This window comes from Lissotriton helveticus, chromosome 3_1 (genome assembly GCF_964261635.1).
Source record: "Lissotriton helveticus chromosome 3_1, aLisHel1.1, whole genome shotgun sequence".
Taxonomy (NCBI): Eukaryota; Metazoa; Chordata; class Amphibia; order Caudata; family Salamandridae; genus Lissotriton; species Lissotriton helveticus.
Window position 1 is genome coordinate 1,362,990,007 of NC_136061.1, and position 21,407 is coordinate 1,363,011,413.

The 21,407-nt window shown below is 44.5% G+C and overlaps 1 protein-coding gene across 4 annotated transcripts in view; it reads left to right on the forward strand.

Annotated features, from left to right (window-relative positions):
* LOC144823468 (carotenoid-cleaving dioxygenase, mitochondrial-like) overlaps positions 1–21,407 on the forward strand; it is a 501,856-nt gene that overhangs the window by 416,954 nt on the left and 63,495 nt on the right. For all 4 annotated transcript variants that reach the window (XM_078682005.1, XM_078682008.1, XM_078682007.1 and 1 more), the window contains one exon: positions 4,003–4,140. In XM_078682005.1, the coding sequence (XP_078538131.1) occupies positions 4,003–4,140 (138 nt within the window). The remainder of the gene's footprint in view (positions 1–4,002; positions 4,141–21,407) is intronic.

Sequence of the window (21,407 nt, forward strand, 5' to 3'; positions counted from 1 at the left end):
GGGTGTGTGGGAGGAATAGTAGGGGGTGGGATATGTTCTAAGGGCGGATTGGAGGGGAGTGGGATGTTAATTGAGTTGACGTGGTGGGGGGACATTTTATATGCCACCTGGTGTTGGCTGGAATGGGAGGGTTCAGAGTTCGAGGTAGACAAGTGGAATAGTGAAGGTGTAGGAGAAGAGGGAGCAAGGGTGGGGGAGCTGTTAGAGGGGGAGTGACCTCTGATTGGAACTGGTGGGGGAACAACTTCTATAGTGGGTGGGTGAGTGGTTTCAATACTGGGGTGGGGGAGGAAAAAAGTGTTGTTGTGAGGTGGAATGGAGGTAGGGTGCAGGATGGTGATGGAGGGGGAGGGAATAGAGGTAGGGTGCAGGATGGTGATGGAGGGGGAGGGACTAGAGGAGGGGGGCTATGGTCATTCCGGGGGACCTAACAGATTGAGTAAGGGGTGAGTTTGTTATTACCGTCGTGTAGGTTGGAAGTCTGTAGGGGTTAGATCAAGAGAGGAGATGTGTGTTGGAGGGTGGGGTAGAAAAGTTGGGGTATGCGTAAGGCTCTGAGCGCCGTGGTGGCAGGGGGTAGGGGATGGAGGGGTGGCATAAGGGGTTGGAGTTGTGGTATCTTGGGTGCTTGGTGTGGGGGTCAATTGGGTGGGAGTGGGTGGATTAGAGACATGCTCTTTAATAATGGGGTAGATGTTATCAAATAGGTTTAGACTACGGTCCGTGGACTGTGTGAGAATAGTTCAGTTGTTGTAAATGGTGATGGTTGCTGTCGCTTGGAAGAGTTGTGATGGTGCAATGGAAATCACTAGACCATGTGTGGTTTTCCTCGTGGAGGAAATTGAGAGTAATGCTAGGAAGGCTTTCCTCCATTGGGCTCTATGTTTGGTGTAGAAGATGATGTCGTGGTCGTGATCCCATTGTGTAATGAGAAGTAAGGATCAACAAAGGGGGTTTCTGGGTGAGATTTTAAAAAGTTGTGTTTGAAACGTTTGGCAGATTTTTTTGTGAGCTTGGGGGGGTAAATGATATTGTAGGTGTGAGTACCTGTGAGTTCCAAGATGTGGTGTAGGTGAGGGGAGTATGTTGTAGTGTAGGCTAGGGTGTCATAGCTGGCTGGGGTCAGTGATTAGTCAGGGCTAATGTATTAGGGATGTGGAAGTGGTTGAGGCAGTCTAAGATGGCTGACTTTTTAGTCAAGGGCTTAGTAGAGGGTTATGCAGTCCTTTGTTTGTGTCCAAAAGAGGACAGATGGGGAGGATATAGTAGTCCTACTTCAGTTGTATTAGTCCTGTTTCAGTTGCAGTGAGAGACAAATAGGTCTGTGAGGAAGAGTTATAAAAAGGGCACTTTGGAGGTGAGGAATGGGTGGGTGAGAGGGCCAATTGCCCTGTTTTTAAGGATGGACCTCCATTTTGGAGCAGATAGCCAGTCAGCCATTTTGGGAAATAGAAATTAGCCCCCAAAAGCCAGTAACCTGCACCAGCAGATAAGGGGTCACGATGGGAGGGCAAAAGAGAAAAAGGTTACCTTGGTAGTGTTGTTGTGGCAGTCGTCAGAATGTGACAGGATTTGATTTGGACGGTGTTATGTCCGTTCTGTGGTCCATAAGATCAGGTCCAGTGAGGTAGGTTTGACAACTTGAGGAACAAATGAAAGAGCACGGCAAACATCGCTTATTTGTGCGGGCTCTTCAGGCGGGGGGCGGTGTTGCACCTCGAGCTCTCCCTGATGTTTAGCAGGTCAGGTTCAGTTTTCGGGGCACTGGGCCGTCGCGACGTCCACACTGTCTCGCCGAGATGCGGAGCACTCTGTGGGGAACATCGCCGCTGAAGGACGAGCGGGCGTGCAGCAGAACAGCTGAGAAGCGGGACGCCCGTTCCTCGTCACCATTGCGGGTCTCAAGCTTTCGCTGTACAGAGCTGAAAGGAAGGGCAGCCGCTGCCGTGCAGGCATGGAGGAGCCGGGCAGCAGCAGAGGGGAAGCTTGGGATCCCGTCACTTCGCTCTACGGACAGAGGGCGATCCTCAGGAGCCTGCCACGTCAGCATCCAGGCAGTTAGCTTACCCTCCTCCGCCACCGACTAGGCGCCTCCGCTGCTTCAGACCTAGGGGCGAGAGTCAGCAGGGATAGACAGTCACGCCGGCAACGCGTCGTCTCAGCGATGATCGAGCTGAGCACGTCGCTAACAACCTCCTCTTCAGGAGGGGGGTCAGCCCGCTGCACCGGACCATTCGCGCCAGCTGGCCTCTCCACCTTCCAAACCATACCTCCCGATATTCGTCACGGTCCCCAACGATCCTGAGCAAGGCGTCCTGGATTCGCTCAACAGTGATGGCGCCAGCAGCTTCACGGATGTCCCCTTGTCTACAGGCGAGCTCCGATGCCCAGGGAGTCCAGCGTTTAAGACCTCAGCTGAACCGGTAAGAGAGAGTGAGAGAGTGATCCGCTGTACGCAGAAACGTCAAAAAGTATATGTAAAGATGGTAGGGCTCAACCAGTTACTTTTTAGGCGATTGGTTTCAGGTGGTGACTGCTGCTAACAGGGATATGTCCAGGAGGGGATCCCAAGCGCTTGGAGCTCCTTCCCAGAGCTCCTACCAGTCGGCCTAAGGGCATGTATGTGCTTCACATTGCACTTTGAAAAATGCAAGAAAGTGCATTTTTCAAAGAAATAGCAAATTACCACCTACTTGAAGTTGATGGTAATTTGCGATTCCTTAAGGCCAAATTGCACTTTTTTGGTGCTTCTTACATTGCATTTAAGGAATTGCAAATTTTGCGATTCCTAATTTTGCATGCAGATTTGCCTCATACATACCAATAAGCAAAGTTGCAATCGCAAATGCCGAAATTCACAGAATTTCGGCATTTGTGATCGCAAATGTGCTTGATACATATGGCCCTTACTCTTCTTCTTTGTCACTGGAACAGTCTCTAGCCAACTCTATATTCAGAACATCTTCCTCCTACATACTTGGATACACAGATTCTGAGTGGGCAAATCCCAAGCTCAGCAAATGTGACCGTTGATCTTACATGCTTGCTCAATTCATGGATGCTCTACTATATCGCTCTCAACCTCATTAGTTCCTACACTTTTATGTGTTGCAATATAGGAGATGTTGTAGTTACCCTGAAACGCAATAATAAACCTTTAGAAAGTCACTGCTGATACACTAAGGGGGTCCTTTGGAACTGCCAGTTATGCTACAGAGTCTGGCAACCAGGCTATTTGATCCACTCTCCAACATTATAAAAAAATAGAAATTAGGTGTGGCAGTCGTACCACACTAATACCACACAAATATTTGTAGTTTTCAAGAATGTATTTAGTTACTTTCAGAAATTGGAAGAGAGATGCTGAAATAACTAGCAATTATTTCAACTGAGCCATTTCAGTCATGTTAAGAGGACACATTCTGAATTGGGCCCTTCATTTCTGGATGACTGCATGCCATGCTGTAATCTGCATTCAGTGTCAAATTCTCAGCACAGATTTTCTGATCACTTCTCTGTCAGTATAATTTTTTACTCCACATCTGATTCCCACTGTACTCCTTTATGAACTGGCAAATTACCTTCACCTCACTAACATAGACTCTTGGCCCACTTAAATGTCTTTGACTGACCAATAAGATGTCTTACACGTAAAAGCAATCCATCAACATTATATGCTTACTATGTGTTGAAATTTAATGTTCTGTAACGTCAAGAATGACTGCATTTGTGAGGTCATATTTAACAACACATGTGAGTTCATAAACTATCACCACAAAAAAGTTTGTTAAAGTACATACATTTCGTAAATATAAAAAAAAATAATTTTAATTTTGACACCATCATAGCTGAAGTCGTTTTAAAAATGTCTTTGGAATATGTAACTTTATCATACAACGTGTTCGCTAGAAAGGCTAATGTTTTATGTACATATGTATTAGATGTGAATGACTTGTGTACATGTGGTTGGTGCAAACATTTATTAGATGCATTTTGTTGCAGAGCTACAACATGATGCCAAAAAATTATCCTCGTAGATTTATTTTGCCCATGGCCATTGATTCAAAGACTCCTGTTGATAAAGATCTCAACAACTTGCCTTACACCTCTGCAACCGCTGTGAAAAAAACTGATGGCAAGGTAAGAACTATCACCTTGCTGCTCTAATGCATACAAAGGAACATTTCCTTGTGATGCAACATCATATTAATTAAATTTCCATTAACTCCAGTTTCTAAGTTTAAATTTTGGTATTTTAGCCATAGTTAAATTAGATATTTGTGAGCGTTAAAATGGTCTTGCTGAACTATTGAAAGTTGAGTCTAGGTAATATCACAAAATGGCTTGCATAATCTGTTTTCTACACATATTTACCAAACTGGTAAATAAATATGCACGTTATTTATGATCGTTTCGTATGATTTGGAGAAACTCTTAAATTAAATTATAGAGATGAAAGTGCTTCATTACTGAAAGATGAGATGATTTTCCCAAATTTACACACCTTGTTATATTTCTTTTTTCCAAGCTCAATAACTTTAAAGTTGGGTCACACCATGCAAGCTAATTGAAGTGAGTGTGGATGAATAATCACTATTTCAGCTTTTATTACCTTAGAGGCAAATTGCTTCGAACCCCTTGGTATAATTGTGCCACAAACTTTCACTGAATCTGAATTTCAGTTTGCCCAGAAAATTCAACTTGATATTGATCTCATTTACAAAATATGAACTTGTTTGAAACCTGCACCAGTGTAAAAAAAAGGTTCTGGAATGCTTTGGTATTAGTAAGCGAAGATCAAATGTGTTTTCTTAGGGCCATGTTTTCTAACATCTAATCACAAAAAGTGATTGCTAGTTGCTCACTAACTTCGGGCAAATAGTCTTTAATGTTGTGGTGCAACTTATGTACTAATACGTTGCATCACAAAACATCCAACACGATTCCCGAGCACAATCTTCTTTGAGAAGTGTGTAACAATTCAGTGGTTTGCGACCACAAATGCAGTAGCAAACTGTTAATATATCTTGTGCAGAATCGCAGTTAGGATGGTACAACCCTTTCATGCCCCTTCCCAATTGAGATAAAAAATGAATCGCAAAGCACATTTCTGATTTGTAAAGTCTTTTCTGTATCATTAATTTTTTTACTAAATATTAAAATATGATTTTGCTGTTGCACATCCTTTGAAATTGCAAATCACAGGGCTTGCGATTGTAAAATGCTTTAGTACAATGGCATATTAGTTCTGTGCTCATTAACAAGATTGCTTTTTGTGTAGGTGTGTTCAAATTCACTTGTTTTCTACATGTGGTTGTGAAAACAACAACAAAAACCTAAACTAAACATTATCATCAGCCACTTGTGCATTATGACGACAACTAACTACGCTAATATTCTACCGCCTGGATCTGTAATATGATCCAAGGACCATATGTATCATTATTGGACATAGCGATTACCTAATTGCGATTCTCTGTGATTCACAATTAGGTAATTGCTATTTGAATGTATGAAAGTCCATGAGTTTCATTTAGCATTTCCTAATGAGTCCCAAAGCTACCTACCTTGTTAATATTCCTGAGGTAGCTTGCAATATGCGACCCATTAGGAAATGCTATAATCACAGGAAGGGTGGCCTTCCGGAGTCTGCAGACCACCATGTTGGTGATTACTTTTAAAGAAAGCAGTATTTATTTTTTTAGTGCAGCCTGTTTGTCTTAAAGGAAAACGAGAAGGGTTTTAAAAAAAAGAAAAATTAAAAGTATTCTTTCCATTTTTTAAGAGTAGGTATGGTCCGTGGGACCACTAACTGCCCAAAAAAAACGTTTTTACTTACATTCACAAACGGGAAAGGGGTCCCCTTTTGAAACCTTCCCATTTGCAAATGGGTTACCACCTACTTAAAGTAGGTGGTAAAATGTGAATGTCTTGCAACTACCTTTAGGTCACAAAACATTCCTACATAATACTGTGATTCGGTTTTAGGAAGGGACGCCCCTTCCTGATACTGCATAGGTATGTATTTGTAATTCCAAATTGCGATTTGGTAACATGTTACTGAATTGCAAATTGGAATTCATACATACCAAAATGCATTTTTGCGGCCGCGAATGGCCTAATCAGCATTATAAATATGTCTGTAAATATGAATTAAGATATGAATCGGCCTTGTTCAATATATCCCACACTATTTCAAAATATAGAATACCAAGAACCACATGTCAAATGGCAATCCGTTGTCTGTGAATTTAGTAATTTATATTATAGCTGCCAAGTGACTCCTTCTCAGGTATTAACTTCTTTACTGAACATGTCCGCCTTGGGCCTTACATAAATAAATAATGAACAATCCAACATATTCTCGATGCAGTTTTTGTTAGTCATGATTCATTCCAAGCAAAGCAACCTTTTTCCCCATATGGGCAGACCAAGTCGCTATTACCCTTTAGAGTAAGATTAGAATGATGGACAAAGTAATTCTAGTCCTACTTGCCCAACTCAAGTATATATATATATATGGTGTGAAATAACTACCCAAAAAAATGTCAGTGCAGCTCCGAATACTCAACCATACCAATTACCAATAACATTAATGAAGCGGTAGACATTTTCAATAACTGGATATGGTTAACTGTCAATTAATTAGCGGCCAGAGTCTTGCAATATGCTGGCGGTGCCACTGCGGCACTGCCAAGCATAATATGAGTTTCCTAGATGCCACAGTTTTCATAGCGGTGAGCCTGCCATGAAAAGTGTGGCACTGAAGATACGGCCCCCTGTTGCCTCAAAGCCTACAGCTGCATGCAGGGTGTCATATAGTGTGCCCGCCAGTGTGCAATGACCCCATGTTCCTGCACAGCATGGACTTCACAGTCCATACCATGCAGGAACGGCAGTGCCGCCAAAGGACCGCCCACCAGACCAGAGGAAACCTCCTAATCTGGTGGCCAGTCGGTGGTCCACTTTGGCAGTGATGGAGCAGGATGGTGGCGTGGCAGCCCGCTCCCACACTGCCAAAGTCATAATTAGGCCCTTAGTCTGTCTCTGAGATGTTAGACTATGTTATACAATTTGTAAAGAGCTTAGCTGCCCCAGCAAAGGGGCTTCCCAGCGCTAATCCACTGGAAGAAACAGACTGGAACAACAGCTTAAAACAGAGGAGTGAAGAGAGGGACCATAACTGGAGAAAAGCCAGGTCTTCAGTGTTTTCCTGAACTGAAAATGGTTCTGGCTGTTCCTGATTGAAAAGGGGAGCGAGTTTCTAAGAGCAGGGACCTTGGCACGAAAAGAGCGGCCTCCTGCTCTTAGTCTCTTAACACATGGTATAGTGTCCTGATTAAAATCGGTCGGGCATAGAGGAGATGGAAGTTGAAATGCTCCAGCAGGGCAAGGTTGCACGCTTTATTCAAGGAAGTTCTCTCAACGCTTAATAGCAGTTTGGCAAAGTCTTATTGATGCAGTTTGTTTTGATGGGAAATCCTCAGAGTGCGAAAAGTTCAATTCATGCCCACAGAAGTCCTTTTGTCAGTCGGATGCGTTTAGCGCCTTTGCCTGGTCAAGATTTCTCCATTTTGTCTTTTTTGGAGTTTAAAGCCCTCCAGCAGAGCAAGACTGTTGGTTGTATCCGGGATGGTTCCACTGAAGTCAAATATGCTTGCTGTGAGAGTCCACTGAACAGTTTTTTCAAGAAGTAACACGCTCAAAGCTGAACCAACCTGATTTTGTTGTCCTGAGATGTCTCACCTACTTGACTTGGTTTGATTGACTTAGATGGTTGGTCCTGACCCTTTGGAGATCTAAAAGTCCAAAAATGTTCCAAGTTCAGCACTTAAGTGTCATTACTTAATACAGCAGAGGTCACCAGCTGGGTCCAGTCTAGATTTAATTGCACTTGGTCAGGTGGGCCTCTTGTAGCTTGCCTTGTTCCTAAATCTAGGGTGTTTATGGAAATGAGTGGTCCGTTCCTTCTAAACTATACCAAACTGGTTCTAGGACCAGCTCCTACTCCTCGTAGGCTGGAGACCAGTCAGCCGCAGCGGTCCTAAGGATGAAAGGCTTCCCTTCCTCAGGCATCCCTTTAAACTAAACTATAAATGGGCAGGTATTGACTCTGCCCCTTTCAAGTTAATGAAGTCACTGGTACTTTCCCAGTGGCCCATCCTAAGCTGATAGGCATCACTTGCCTCATACCTAGTCCACCCTGTCACTAGTAGTAAACCTTAGTCCTGCTCTGGGAGAGGTTTGCATACCTCATTAAGGTCAAGCATTGACGGAGCTGCTGGAAGGCTAATGCAAATTTACCACACAAGCTTCAGGCAGGAAAAAGGTAGCTTTCTAAAATGTGATTTACCTAAATATTTATTAAAAATCTGGTTTCACTCTTGAATTTGATTTAAAAAAAAAAATGTTTTTATTAACAAAAGATTTGTGGCAGACAGGTAAACAGCAATTACATATAGTACTTGCAAGTTGCTTTCAGCACCGTACAGGGTACAGAGGTCAGAAAACATACAATTTTGAATTCTTTACATCTCCGCCTCTCATTCTTCGCATTTCCATTTCCACCATGGGTGATGTACAAATCTCCCCTCTGTGAGTATTCCACTTCAGCTATTTCTTATTCCATTTCCTCGGGCACCCTCTGGTTATGAAGACATCTTTTTCCGCTATCATGCACCTGTCCAACTCTTTCAACCACACTGACACCTTGGGTGGAGCTACTCCACCCCATCCCCTTTGCCAGTTCCCTCTTCACTAATGTGTATCCCAGCGTCACCAATTGTTGTTCGATTTCAGTCAGGTTCGTATCTTCCCATATGTTGAGCAAACCCAGGCGGAGCGTCAGGGTCACTGCCATCCCCAGTGCAGACTGCATATGAGTCGTGGCCCTCTCCCAAAGATCTCGTACCAGCGGGCCTTCCCACAGTGTATGATAGAAAGTAGCTGTTTGCCTGCAACCCTTCAAACATAGGTCTTCTTCCCTAGACCCTATTTTGGCCAGCGTTATTCCGGTCAGATACAAGCGGTGCAGAATCCTAAGTTGTAATTGTCTAAATCTAATAGTGATAGCCGTCTCTCTAGGTGATATCAGAGCGAGTCTCCAATCCTCCTCGTTGATCGGTCTTAGGTCTCTCTCCCATTGCTCCTTGAGCTTTCCGAAGGTGTGGAAAAGTAAATTTTGCCATGTTCTGTGTCCCTACGCCTCATCCATCATATGTTATGTGTGCATGACCAATATGCATATGTTATTCCCCATGTTTGATTAATGACGCAATTACAGTTGTGTCCACCTCTAGTATGCCAGTTTCCAGTCCTCGTGAATACTACGAATATCAGGCCTATGTAAAGTTATGTTGCCACGTTTCCCAGTGTGCACGTTATTCCATTATAAAGTCCCCGTTTCCAGGCCTCAAAAGGGCCCGGACCACAGATTCAGCTCCTGTCTCCTGAAAGCCTCGCTGAGGAGCGATACAGCCCCCACCTGTATCCTCGACCCTTCACTTACTTCCTGCCTCGCAGTGCCCGGTGCAGCTTGGTTCTGCCTCTAAGTCTGCCAAAAGTATGTTATGATTCCAGTTATCAGTTCAGTCCTCCTCTTCTGCATTCCTAAACTACTGAACTGCATCAATAGTTTCCGTCATTGTCTAGCCTTTTCGGCTCCACGTTAGAGAAATACTGTATTTAATGGTCATTTAATATTCTTCATCACGCACTACATGTAGAATAATGCATGGTCCAGTCTTAGAGTCAAGTTAGCTTCTCCCTTCATGACTTCTAGTTTATATCAACATGTTCCCTAAACATAAGATACCAGATAGGGTTTAGGTACATGTCGCTCCGACCCTCCAGACTCTAGTCTCTGCTCCTAGCACAGAGTTCGTAGCCCCCAGCTTCTCCTAGTAACACGTCATTGCCAGTTTTCGCGCACCATTAGGTTAGAGGTCCCGGCTCCTTAGGTAGCCCCCTCCAATGTTTCCGCCCCATTCATGACATATTCTGTTACGTTTGCATCACATGTCTATGTATACTCCCAGTTACACCTACTTTTACTGTTATCTCTCGCGACTGCTACGCGTCACCCATTCATGACATATTCTGTTACGTTTGCATCACATGTCTATGTATACTCCCAGTTACACCTACTTTTACTGTTATCTCTCGCGACTGCTACGCGTCACGCCTTCTGCTCCACCCACTGCTACGCCTACTGCAATGTAATGCTATGTGTTTGCGCTATGTATATAAGTTGATGTATTATTATTAAAAGTTAGCGCGCTCATTCCTGACCCAGCCCCGGCAGCTGCCGGGCCCTGTTACCCCCGTTCTATGCAGGTTGTCCTGATCCTGTCCTTATGCTGTAATAAACCTGCAGAAACTCCTACTACCTCGAATCTTGACTCTTATTTTATTGAGCTATCTGTTATTCATTCATTCATCCAAAAATAGATCCGGTATTATTTATTTATATACCACATAATGGCGCCCGAACAGGGACTTGCCCTTTCCCCACGCGTCGGTGAAGCCACGCCGACCCCCTGACCCTCTGCAGTCGTGACGGAACCATACCGTGCACTGGCAGATATTTCTGCTCCAAGTATCCCTCAGGCCCACGGAGGAGACGGAGGAGGCGGTCCAGCATCCGAACGAGACGGTGGAGGAACGCGGCGAGTCCCGACCAGAGCCCAAGCCGAGAGTCCAAGGTCCGAGGTATCCGGAGGCCCACCCGTAACTGAAGTCCGAAGTTCGTCGTCCGTCGTCCAGTCCAGTCCGAGGCCTTCCGTTCCGTGCTGCCCGGTGAGTACCATTGCTGGGGTAGTATCTAGACAGGACCAATCTAAATTGACTCCTGGTCCGTGGGTTGGTGGTGCCCAGACTCACAAACAAAGTGTTCACCTAGGTGGATACGGGTCTTGATGCGTCCCTTTATGGGACCGGTATGTTCCGTACTGTTACAGCAGTGCATTCAGTAACTCTAGTCTGTTCCGTTCTCGAGAAATTCTGTTCTGTTTCTGTTTTCAGTATTCCAGGTAATATTCTGTTCGAACTGTTATTTATAATGTTCTTTATGTATTTTAATGTTGTGGTATGAGTGTGATGTGATTTCGTGTTTTCATTGTGTATTGTATTGTGTCCAGATTACAGTTCAGTCATGCCTATATTTTCCAAGTTACGTCAGTTAAAAACTAGAAAGGGTCTGTTAGAGGAAGCAGTTCCTGTCCCGCCCAGGGACAGTCCAGGTCACTTTATGTATCAGAAACATGGCATAAGCGCCATATTGTATCTAGATTTATGGGTAGAGTATACCAAACAGTTAGAAGAAAAGTATAGATGGCCCGTATCGGGTACATGGGATGCCGAATGTATCATGCGAGTAGAAGAAGCATTATGGAAAAAGAAAGCCAGACAGTCACAGAAAGATGCCATCGAGTTATGGCGTAAAGAAGCGCATAGAAGAACGGAAAAAGAAGTCAGAAGGTCAGAGTTAAGTAGAGAATCCCAGGAACGAGCCCAAGAAAGAGAATTAATCGAGATAGGTGAACAAGTCAAAGCCGAACAGTCAGACAGACAGAGGCATGCCCTTATTAAGGGTATGTATCCTCTTCTTGCCGAGGGTTTGCCAAAAGCGACCCCAGAGGCATCTAGTAATTTCCCGCCACCATTAATTCCGACCAAGCTACGTCACAAACCGACCGCAGCTGATATTTTTATTTCGTCCTACTTGGACGACACAGTCCCAGAATATGCAAATCCTGTTCGCGCTCCGCCAGTCCCTGTAAATCAGGCACTTCCTGCTCCTTCAGACACCGGGGTGCCCTTAACAGCTCCCCCGGTCCAGTCCGCCATACAAGTCCAGCCCACGTTACAACTACCGACCCTGTCAGCACGAAGAATGTCAATCGACGATTCTAGTCTAGGGGCCGTAGGAGGAGGTCTTCCTCAAACCCCGCCGCCACACAAGCGTTCAACATTACTCGAATTACATGCTCAAGCGTTACAGCGCACGCCCAAACATCAGTCTGTTACAGAAATCAGGCAAACCCTTAACGAATGTGTCTATGATCCAGTTCCAGGCGAATATAATATGGTTTTATATTCCTTACGTGTAAGGAGAGTGACCGAGTATCTAGTCACCTTACCGAATATGAAAGAAGATCTAGACAGAATATATCGTTTCATCCGTACAGGGGATGATCCAGAAAGTATTGGCGAGATTATGTCTCAAAGGAAAGCCGAGATTCAGCTCATGATATTAAAGTTCCTGATCAATTGTCTAATAAGAGAACAAGATTACCCGTCTAAAGATTCCGCCAAAATGAGAATCCTGACAAGGTGGAGTGATAATATAGCCGAGGGTAAGCACAAGACCGTCGGTGCCATGGAGAGTATGTACAAGAAAATCCGTAAAGAGATAGTAAAGATACACGAACAGCGTAAAGCAGCACAAGTAAGCGAGAAAGAAAGTACCTCTGATCCTGAAGAGGAAGACGAGAATTCCGCCAGAATAGCGTATGTAGGAAAATCTAGATTTCCAGATCGCCATTTACGTCTAGAACACAAGTCTATTTTTCATCATCCAGCACCAGAACTAGGTTCTCTAGAACAAGTATTTCAAGCTACCGATCACATTCTGAAATCACGAATCGGTTATAGTGAATTAAGTACCATGCATGAACAAGAACTAGCCCGATCAGCAGTCCGATGGATTACTGATTCTACCACTTTTCCAGACGAAATAGTGGCACAAATGTTTCTGAAATTGCCCCCAGCCGAGCAACGACTGGTGGGTATGTATATGATCCAGCACCTCATTACTCTGTATGAGGGTCAACATTCCGATCCAGGTCCGTTACACGATGTCCTGAACGAGTTACTCCAGTATAGATGGAGAGGTCTAGGTACCGATTTAATTAGTGTAATTCTAGAACAGCGTCACAAATATAGAACGTTCCTGAACCCGCATTTTGTTCATGTCTCACCCCCAGAAAGTAAACCATTCCACATAGACAGACAGAATCCGTTACGAGAAGTCCACCCAGTCCAAGGGGCGGGTGGCGTAATGCAACGAGTGTTTGTATACACTCCGATTTCAAAGATGGAACTCCTTGAAATGAAGAAATTAATTCCTTGTCATGACAAAGATCCAGCAGGGTTCCATAGAGAATTAAAAGACATGCTCCGTATGGGAGAATATACTTACCCAGACATCATTAAAATGTTAAAGGTCCTGTTACCCGCAGGGGTATATGAAAAGTTAAAGGAAAAGGAATGGGAGGTGGGAGAGAAAAAGATCGATTGGACAGCTCTAGAAGCTGAAGACAAGGCTCGAGTACCAGGTACCGGTCTTGGAGATAAATGTAAAGAATTACCAGAATTATTGATTCAAGTTTTACCCAGATTATTGACAACGAGAAAAGAAGACTGGGATGCAATCTCAGCCTGTAAACAGAAACAAGATGAAGATATTAGTGATTTTTATTCTAGATTTGAGAAATGTTTCAGTATCAACAGTGGTCTCAAGACAAGTAGTGAGTCATACCCTCACCTTTTCGTTACCAAATTAGTCGAGAATTCAAGCCCACAAATTAAAAATCGAGTTTTGAAAGTCGAAAGCACCTGGCAAGCAAATACCCCGTCCCAGATGCTCCAGTATCACCAGAATAGAATCAGGGAAGAGCAAGAACACGAGAGAAAACGTATGAAAGACACGAAAATGAAAGTACTAGTTGCACAATCTGTTCCTCAAGACAGTCAGAAGAGGGGTCCGAATCAAGCCAGTCATCCTGCAGCTCCCGTTAAAGGGAACTGCAATTATTGTAAACAGCCAGGTCATTTTATAAACGAGTGTGCAGTTCTGAAACACAACATAGCTACTGGTAAGACTAAAGAAAGACCACGTCCGCCTAGACAAGAACAAGTCTCACAGACTCCTCAGCCACAGAATGCACAACAGACAGTTACAGCACCGCAGCCTATTGCTGCAACACAGCACGTTACATCGCAGATGTACCAGTATGCACAGTCCGAGTATCCAGAGTATCAGCCATATTCATGAAACAGCCTAGAGAGGGAGGTAGGCTTGCCTCTCATCGAGATACCTGTAGATCAAGAAGGTCCCTATGTTCACAGTCAAGTATTAGGGAAAGACAGAAAGTTTTTGATCGATACAGGGGCAAGTAGGACCACAATTAGTCATGCCGAAGTTCCAGGGGCTCCGCTCTCAGGCTCAAGAAATGTTTCCCTTGGATTTTCAGGAAAGCCAATAGTTAATGAGATATCTAAGCCAGTTACTCTAGAAGTAGGTCCATTGTCCCGTACTACTGATCTGTTACTTACTAAGTCATGTCCAGAAAATCTATTAGGCATTAAGACACTGAAAGAATTAGGTGCAGTTATTTGCTGTTCCCCAGAGGGAATACGTCTGTTCCTACGTGACTTTAAGGGTCACTATGTATTACGAGATTTTGATTCGAGATTGTCTAATGTTCCACAGCATTTATGGGCGCAAGGTCCAACTGATGTAGGTTACATGCAAATCACACCCCATCGTGTGACTCTCAAACCAGGTGTAGTGTTACCCCGAATCAGACAGTACAGATTGCCACCTGAGGCTGTAGCAGCCTTATCCAAAATTATTGACGAGCTCATGGCTCAAGGAGTAGTTGTAGAAACTGACTCCAATGTATGCAATTCTCCGATCATTCCAGTCATGAAACGTACTGATCCGAATGCACCCCCAGTATATCGATTAGTGATTGATTTACGAGAGCTTAATAAATGTATTATTCCGCAGTACCCAGTTGTCCCAGATATCTCTTCCCTGTTAACAGCCATTGATTCCGAAGCCACGTTCTTCACTGTCATAGACCTCAAGAATGCATTTTTTAGTGTTCCGATTCATCCAGATAGCCAGTTTCTTTTCGGATTTTGTTTAAATGGAAGGAGCTATATGTTTACACGCGCTCCTCAAGGTTTCACAGAAAGCCCTAGTATTTACAGTCAAGCACTCAAGAGACAACTAGACAACATTCACATGCCAACTGACACTGCCCTGCTCCAGTATGTCGATGATCTCCTGATCACAGCCCGTTCTGAACGTGCTTGCGAGCGAGCATCCCTGACAGTTCTGTATTTCCTAGCCGAGATGGGGCACAAGGTGTCACCTTCGAAGCTTCAATTCTGTGTTCAGCAAGTGGTATACTTAGGACACTTGCTGTCCAAGAGGGGTAGGCAGTTGACACCAGACCGTATCCAGTTAATAGCGAGTCTTCCCCAGCCCAGAACCCAGAAGGAGGTACGTGCCTTTATCGGCCTTACTTCTTATTGTAGACAATGGATTCCCCAGTATGCATTTCTAGCCAAGCCACTGATACAGTTAACGACACAGGAGGCAGCCGTATCGACTGTCCTCCCTTGGACATCTGAACACACACTTAGTTTCAATGAGTTAAAGAAAGCCCTATGTCAAGCTCCAGTTCTAGCTACACCGAACTACAGTAAGCCTTTTACACTTTTCGTTACTGAACGCGAAGGTACAGCATTATCTGTTCTCACACAAGATCAAGCAGGACAATACAAGCCCTGTGCTTATTTTTCGAGCACATTAGATCCAGTCGCCCAGGCGTTGCCTGCGTGCCTCAAGTCAGTTGCAGCCACAGCACTAGCTATCAGACAAAGCGATTCCATAGTTTTAGGACATTCTCTGACAGTACAAGTCCCACATTCAGTAGAAGTTCTTTTAAACCGAACACAAACACAGCACTTGACAATTGCACGTTTAACAGGTTATGAATTGACACTGTTCCAGCCACACATAGATATTAGACGCTGCAACGTCCTGAATCCTGCTACACTGTTACCATCAGTTAGTTTGAATCCTGACCCACATGATTGTGTGGAAGTAGTTAATATTACGACAAAGCCAAGACAAGACCTGACAGACATTCCGTTACCAGATCCCGACCTGACACTTTATGTGGATGGTTCATGTATGAGAACTAGTACAGGAGAACTAGTCGCCGCGTATGCAGTGACTACTGACACCGAAGTTATTGAGACACACCGTATTGACACTCTGTCCGCTCAAGCAGCAGAGCTAGTCGCTCTGACACAAGCCTGTATACATGCCAAGAACCTGAAAGTTAATGTTTACACAGATTCACGTTACGCATTCGGAGTTGTACACGACTTCGGAGTGCTCTGGCAGGAGAGAGGTTTCATGACTTCTCATGGAACCAAGATTCAGTATGGTCTCCTTATTCAAGCTCTGTTAGATGCCATACATTTACCGACATCTATCGCTATCATGAAGTGCAAAGCACATACGAAAGTCACTGACATTATTTCCCAAGGTAATGATCTAGCAGACCGCACAGCCAAGCTTACAGCACAGACTCTAGACATTCCAGTTAACCTAACACACACTCCAGATCCGATTACATGCATGACAGTTAAGGACCCTACACAAGACGTCATAGATATACAGTTACATGCTACCCCCGATGAAATCAAGAAATGGTCTGAACAAGGAGGGGTCCAGACAGATCAAGGATGGTTAACGAAGGGCAGAGCCACATGGTTTCTCCCCGACTCTATGGTTCAAGTCATTATCAACACCGCACATAGTCCAGCACATTTAGGAGAAAAAGCTATGTTAGACAGTATCCAGAATATTTGGTTCAACAAGCATTTACGAGCTGCAGCCAAGCAGAAAGTCCGTACCTGTATGATATGTTGTCAGTTTAATCCAGGTAAAAGTGTCCCGGTGGAACAAGGTGGTTTCCAGCCCCCTGACCACCCTTTTGAGGTCCTCCAGATGGATTATATTCAGATGGAGCGATGTCGAGGTTTCAAGTATGTCCTTGTAGTTGTATGCGCTTTGTCCAGATGGACAGAAGCATATCCAGTCCCAGATTACACAGCCGCGACCACTGCCAAGCAGTTGGTTCGTGAATTCTTCCCTAGATACGGACTCCCTAGAGTCGTATATTCTGATAACGGTCAGCCATTCTCCTCAGAGTTAATGAAGCACGTTTCCCTTTTGTTAGGGTACCAGTGGAAGTTCCATTGTGTACGCCATCCTGAAGCAGCCGGTCTGGTCGAGAGACATAATCAGACCCTGAAAATCCGTATTGCCAAAGTCAGTAAAGAAAAAGGTGTGGACTGGCTAGTAGCTCTGCCAGTCGCTTTGTTTTATATGCGCATGGTCGCACATTCCAGATCAGGTCTGTCCCCGTATGAGGTCGTATTCGGCCGCCCCCCTAACATGTGGGGTACTCCTAGACCCCGAAGTATTACCGATGTTTCATGTAATATGTTGACAGATTACCTAGCTTCCTTGATGTCTGCCCTCAACTCATGTCGTTCACAGGTTGCTGCCGCATTTCCAGACAATACCGAGGTGGCACCGCACGAGATCGTTCCAGGCTCCTTGGTGATGATCAGAAATTTTGACAGATCAAGTCCGCTGGAACCACGTTGGAAGGAGCCACGTCAGGTCCTCTTGACCACCCGTACCGCCGTCAAGTTGGAAGGCAGAAAAGGATGGATCGACCTGTCTCATGTTAAACTTTTTAAAGGATTGAAATCCGTTTCTAAAAACATTTCCCAGGATTCGAAAGATTGCCAGAACATTGTTTTAAAGGACTGTCCCGCACAAGACATTATTACAACCCCTCCCTTGTTAGAGAAAACTCCGCAACAGGAGTATAAGTTAAAGCTCAGGTCTAGTAAAATAAGTCAGTCAGTTTGATTGTATAAGTCCTCCCCTAGGTGAAACGGTTAGACTGTTTCTGACATGTATAAAATAGACCCCCATAGTGAGAGAGTTAGTCGAAGTTCAATTCAATGTATCGTTTTTCTGAGTTTCGTATTATTCATCAGCATAATGATTTCCTGCACCAGCTATGCATTCTATCTGTATTTTCCAGTTCCTCATGTAAATATGTCTGCTAATGCTACAGTAGAGCACACGTTTAGTGATCTGCCTCCTCACGAATATTCATACCGCCTTGCTATGCGCAACAACACATTTATCCGTATGTTACATTACTCACACCAGACCAGCAATGCCACTAATTGTTGGGTGTGTGGTCGACTCCCCCCTTTCCAGACATCGAAGGGAGTTCTGCCACTCTTTCCTTATCCATTCTCACACAATGGTTCGTGTGGAGCATGGTCCACGTTAACGTCATCCTCAACAGATATGTCTTTTCTTAACAGTACATGTTTTTCAGACAAGCAAGGTCTCCCCCACAGAACAGGTTTAGATCTAGAAAATGAAGTATATAATTTAGGTAATTATTCGTCGAATTTTATGGTCCTGAATGTTCAGTCTGATACTACTCCAGACTTACCTGCTATTTCAGTACTACCTGTCAAAGGCGAATTATGTGTCCGTAATTATGGTTCCGTACATGTAGGACATAGTGAATGTACTACTGTTGTCAAGTATAGTGACAGTGGGAAATCTGTTTTCAAAGCTTCACGTCATTCTTATTTTATTTGTGGTCAAACTGCATATGTTCGTCTGCCCCTCGATTGGGAGGGAACCTGTTACATTGCCTTCCTACTGCCACCTGTTTTCCTAGCCCCATCTGATTATCACAGAAACACACATCTAGTACACATTAGACATAGAAGGGAGTCCCCAATTGTCGATTATACTGAAACTACTCTAGAACAGTATACAGATTTCAATAAGGGTTTCTTCTTCTTTGTAGGACCTGTCCAGAATAGTAAACTGATCCGTAGGTTAACAAGAACCCTTGAAGCTGTAGTAAATGAGACTGCCTCTGCTCTAGGTAACTTAACCGAAGAACAATCTGCTATGAGATTTGTCGTTTTGCAAAATCGTCTCGTCCTTGACGTCATACTGGCCGATAGGGGCGGGGCCTGTAGAGTCATCGGATCTAGTTGCTGCATTTTCATTCCAAATAACGCGCCGTCTGTTTATTCAGCTATAACCAGACTCCATAAAATTGCCCATCTGTTACACCAAGATCCAGGCACCTGGACATGGTCCGGTTGGTTCTGGAATATAATTTCCGCCTGGGGATGGAAAGTCCTGTCCTTTCTAGGTATTGCAGTAGCGATCATATTTAGCTGCTGCCTCTGTATACAATGTGGCCCTGCGATTTGCAGCATGTGTGCTACCTCTTGTATTCCTAGTCCCAAGCCCCGTTCTAAATCCCGTTCCAAGACAATTCGAGACGAGCAAATGGTACTGTATGAAATGATAGATGGTATCATGAAAATTGATGTTTCCTGATGGAAACGTAGTGACAAGGAGGGAATGTGGAAAAGTAAATTTTGCCATGTTCTGTGTCCCTACGCCTCATCCATCATATGTTATGTGTGCATGACCAATATGCATATGTTATTCCCCATGTTTGATTAATGACGCAATTACAGTTGTGTCCACCTCTAGTATGCCAGTTTCCAGTCCTCGTGAATACTACGAATATCAGGCCTATGTAAAGTTATGTTGCCACGTTTCCCAGTGTGCACGTTATTCCATTATAAAGTCCCCGTTTCCAGGCCTCAAAAGGGCCCGGACCACAGATTCAGCTCCTGTCTCCTGAAAGCCTCGCTGAGGAGCGATACAGCCCCCACCTGTATCCTCGACCCTTCACTTACTTCCTGCCTCGCAGTGCCCGGTGCAGCTTGGTTCTGCCTCTAAGTCTGCCAAAAGTATGTTATGATTCCAGTTATCAGTTCAGTCCTCCTCTTCTGCATTCCTAAACTACTGAACTGCATCAATAGTTTCCGTCATTGTCTAGCCTTTTCGGCTCCACGTTAGAGAAATACTGTATTTAATGGTCATTTAATATTCTTCATCACGCACTACATGTAGAATAATGCATGGTCCAGTCTTAGAGTCAAGTTAGCTTCTCCCTTCATGACTTCTAGTTTATATCAACATGTTCCCTAAACATAAGATACCAGATAGGGTTTAGGTACATGTCGCTCCGACCCTCCAGACTCTAGTCTCTGCTCCTAGCACAGAGTTCGTAGCCCCCAGCTTCTCCTAGTAACACGTCATTGCCAGTTTTCGCGCACCATTAGGTTAGAGGTCCCGGCTCCTTAGGTAGCCCCCTCCAATGTTTCCGCCCCATTCATGACATATTCTGTTACGTTTGCATCACATGTCTATGTATACTCCCAGTTACACCTACTTTTACTGTTATCTCTCGCGACTGCTACGCGTCACCCATTCATGACATATTCTGTTACGTTTGCATCACATGTCTATGTATACTCCCAGTTACACCTACTTTTACTGTTATCTCTCGCGACTGCTACGCGTCACGCCTTCTGCTCCACCCACTGCTACGCCTACTGCAATGTAATGCTATGTGTTTGCGCTATGTATATAAGTTGATGTATTATTATTAAAAGTTAGCGCGCTCATTCCTGACCCAGCCCCGGCAGCTGCCGGGCCCTGTTACCCCCGTTCTATGCAGGTTGTCCTGATCCTGTCCTTATGCTGTAATAAACCTGCAGAAACTCCTACTACCTCGAATCTTGACTCTTATTTTATTGAGCTATCTGTTATTCATTCATTCATCCAAAAATAGATCCGGTATTATTTATTTATATACCACAAAGGCATCTGGCAAGTTATTACTAAGTTTATTGTAAGTCAGGGCGATCGCCTTAGACTGCAGTGGCCCATCTAGCAAACGGTCCTCCAGAGGCGACGAGTCCGGTATGTCCTCGTAGCTCGGGAAGGCCGCCCGTAAGGCATGTCTAATTTGCAAGCACCTAAAAACCTCTCCGGGGGCCAACTGGTAGCTTTTTTGGAGATTTTCAAATTTGAGTATCCCCCTTTTTTAACCAAATCTTTCACTGTCAATATGCCTATTACATCCCACCTATCAAATCCACGCTGATAGCACAGCTTGCCTAACTTCTGAGTGTACCACAGCGGTGTTGCCTTTGTGAGGACGCCAGCCCAGCCGCGAGTTAACCAGCCGCCAAATTTTCACTGTGTGCAGTGTCGGGCCAATATATTTTTGCTTCTTGGTGCGGGAATACAAGGCACCCAGATATCCCGAGCGATCCATCTGGTACCTATCTAAGACATAGGCCGGGTCTGTTGGAAGAGCATACATCCAGTAGTTCACAGCCACCAACTGAGAGGCCCAATAATACAACCTAATGTCGGGCAGCGCTATCCCCCGTCGTACCACCCCTTTGTAAGTTTTTGGAGAGCTATCCTAGGGGCCCTACCGTTCCACAGCAGTGTACGTATCTCCCCTTCCACCTCTACAAAGTACTCATCTGGAATCCGATGCGGGCAGTTCTGAAGAATATACAAATATCGTGGGAGTGCCAACATTTTAAAAAGAGCAACACGGCCCACCAAAGACAGAGGTAGCGACCTTCAGTGCTTAACGTCTGTT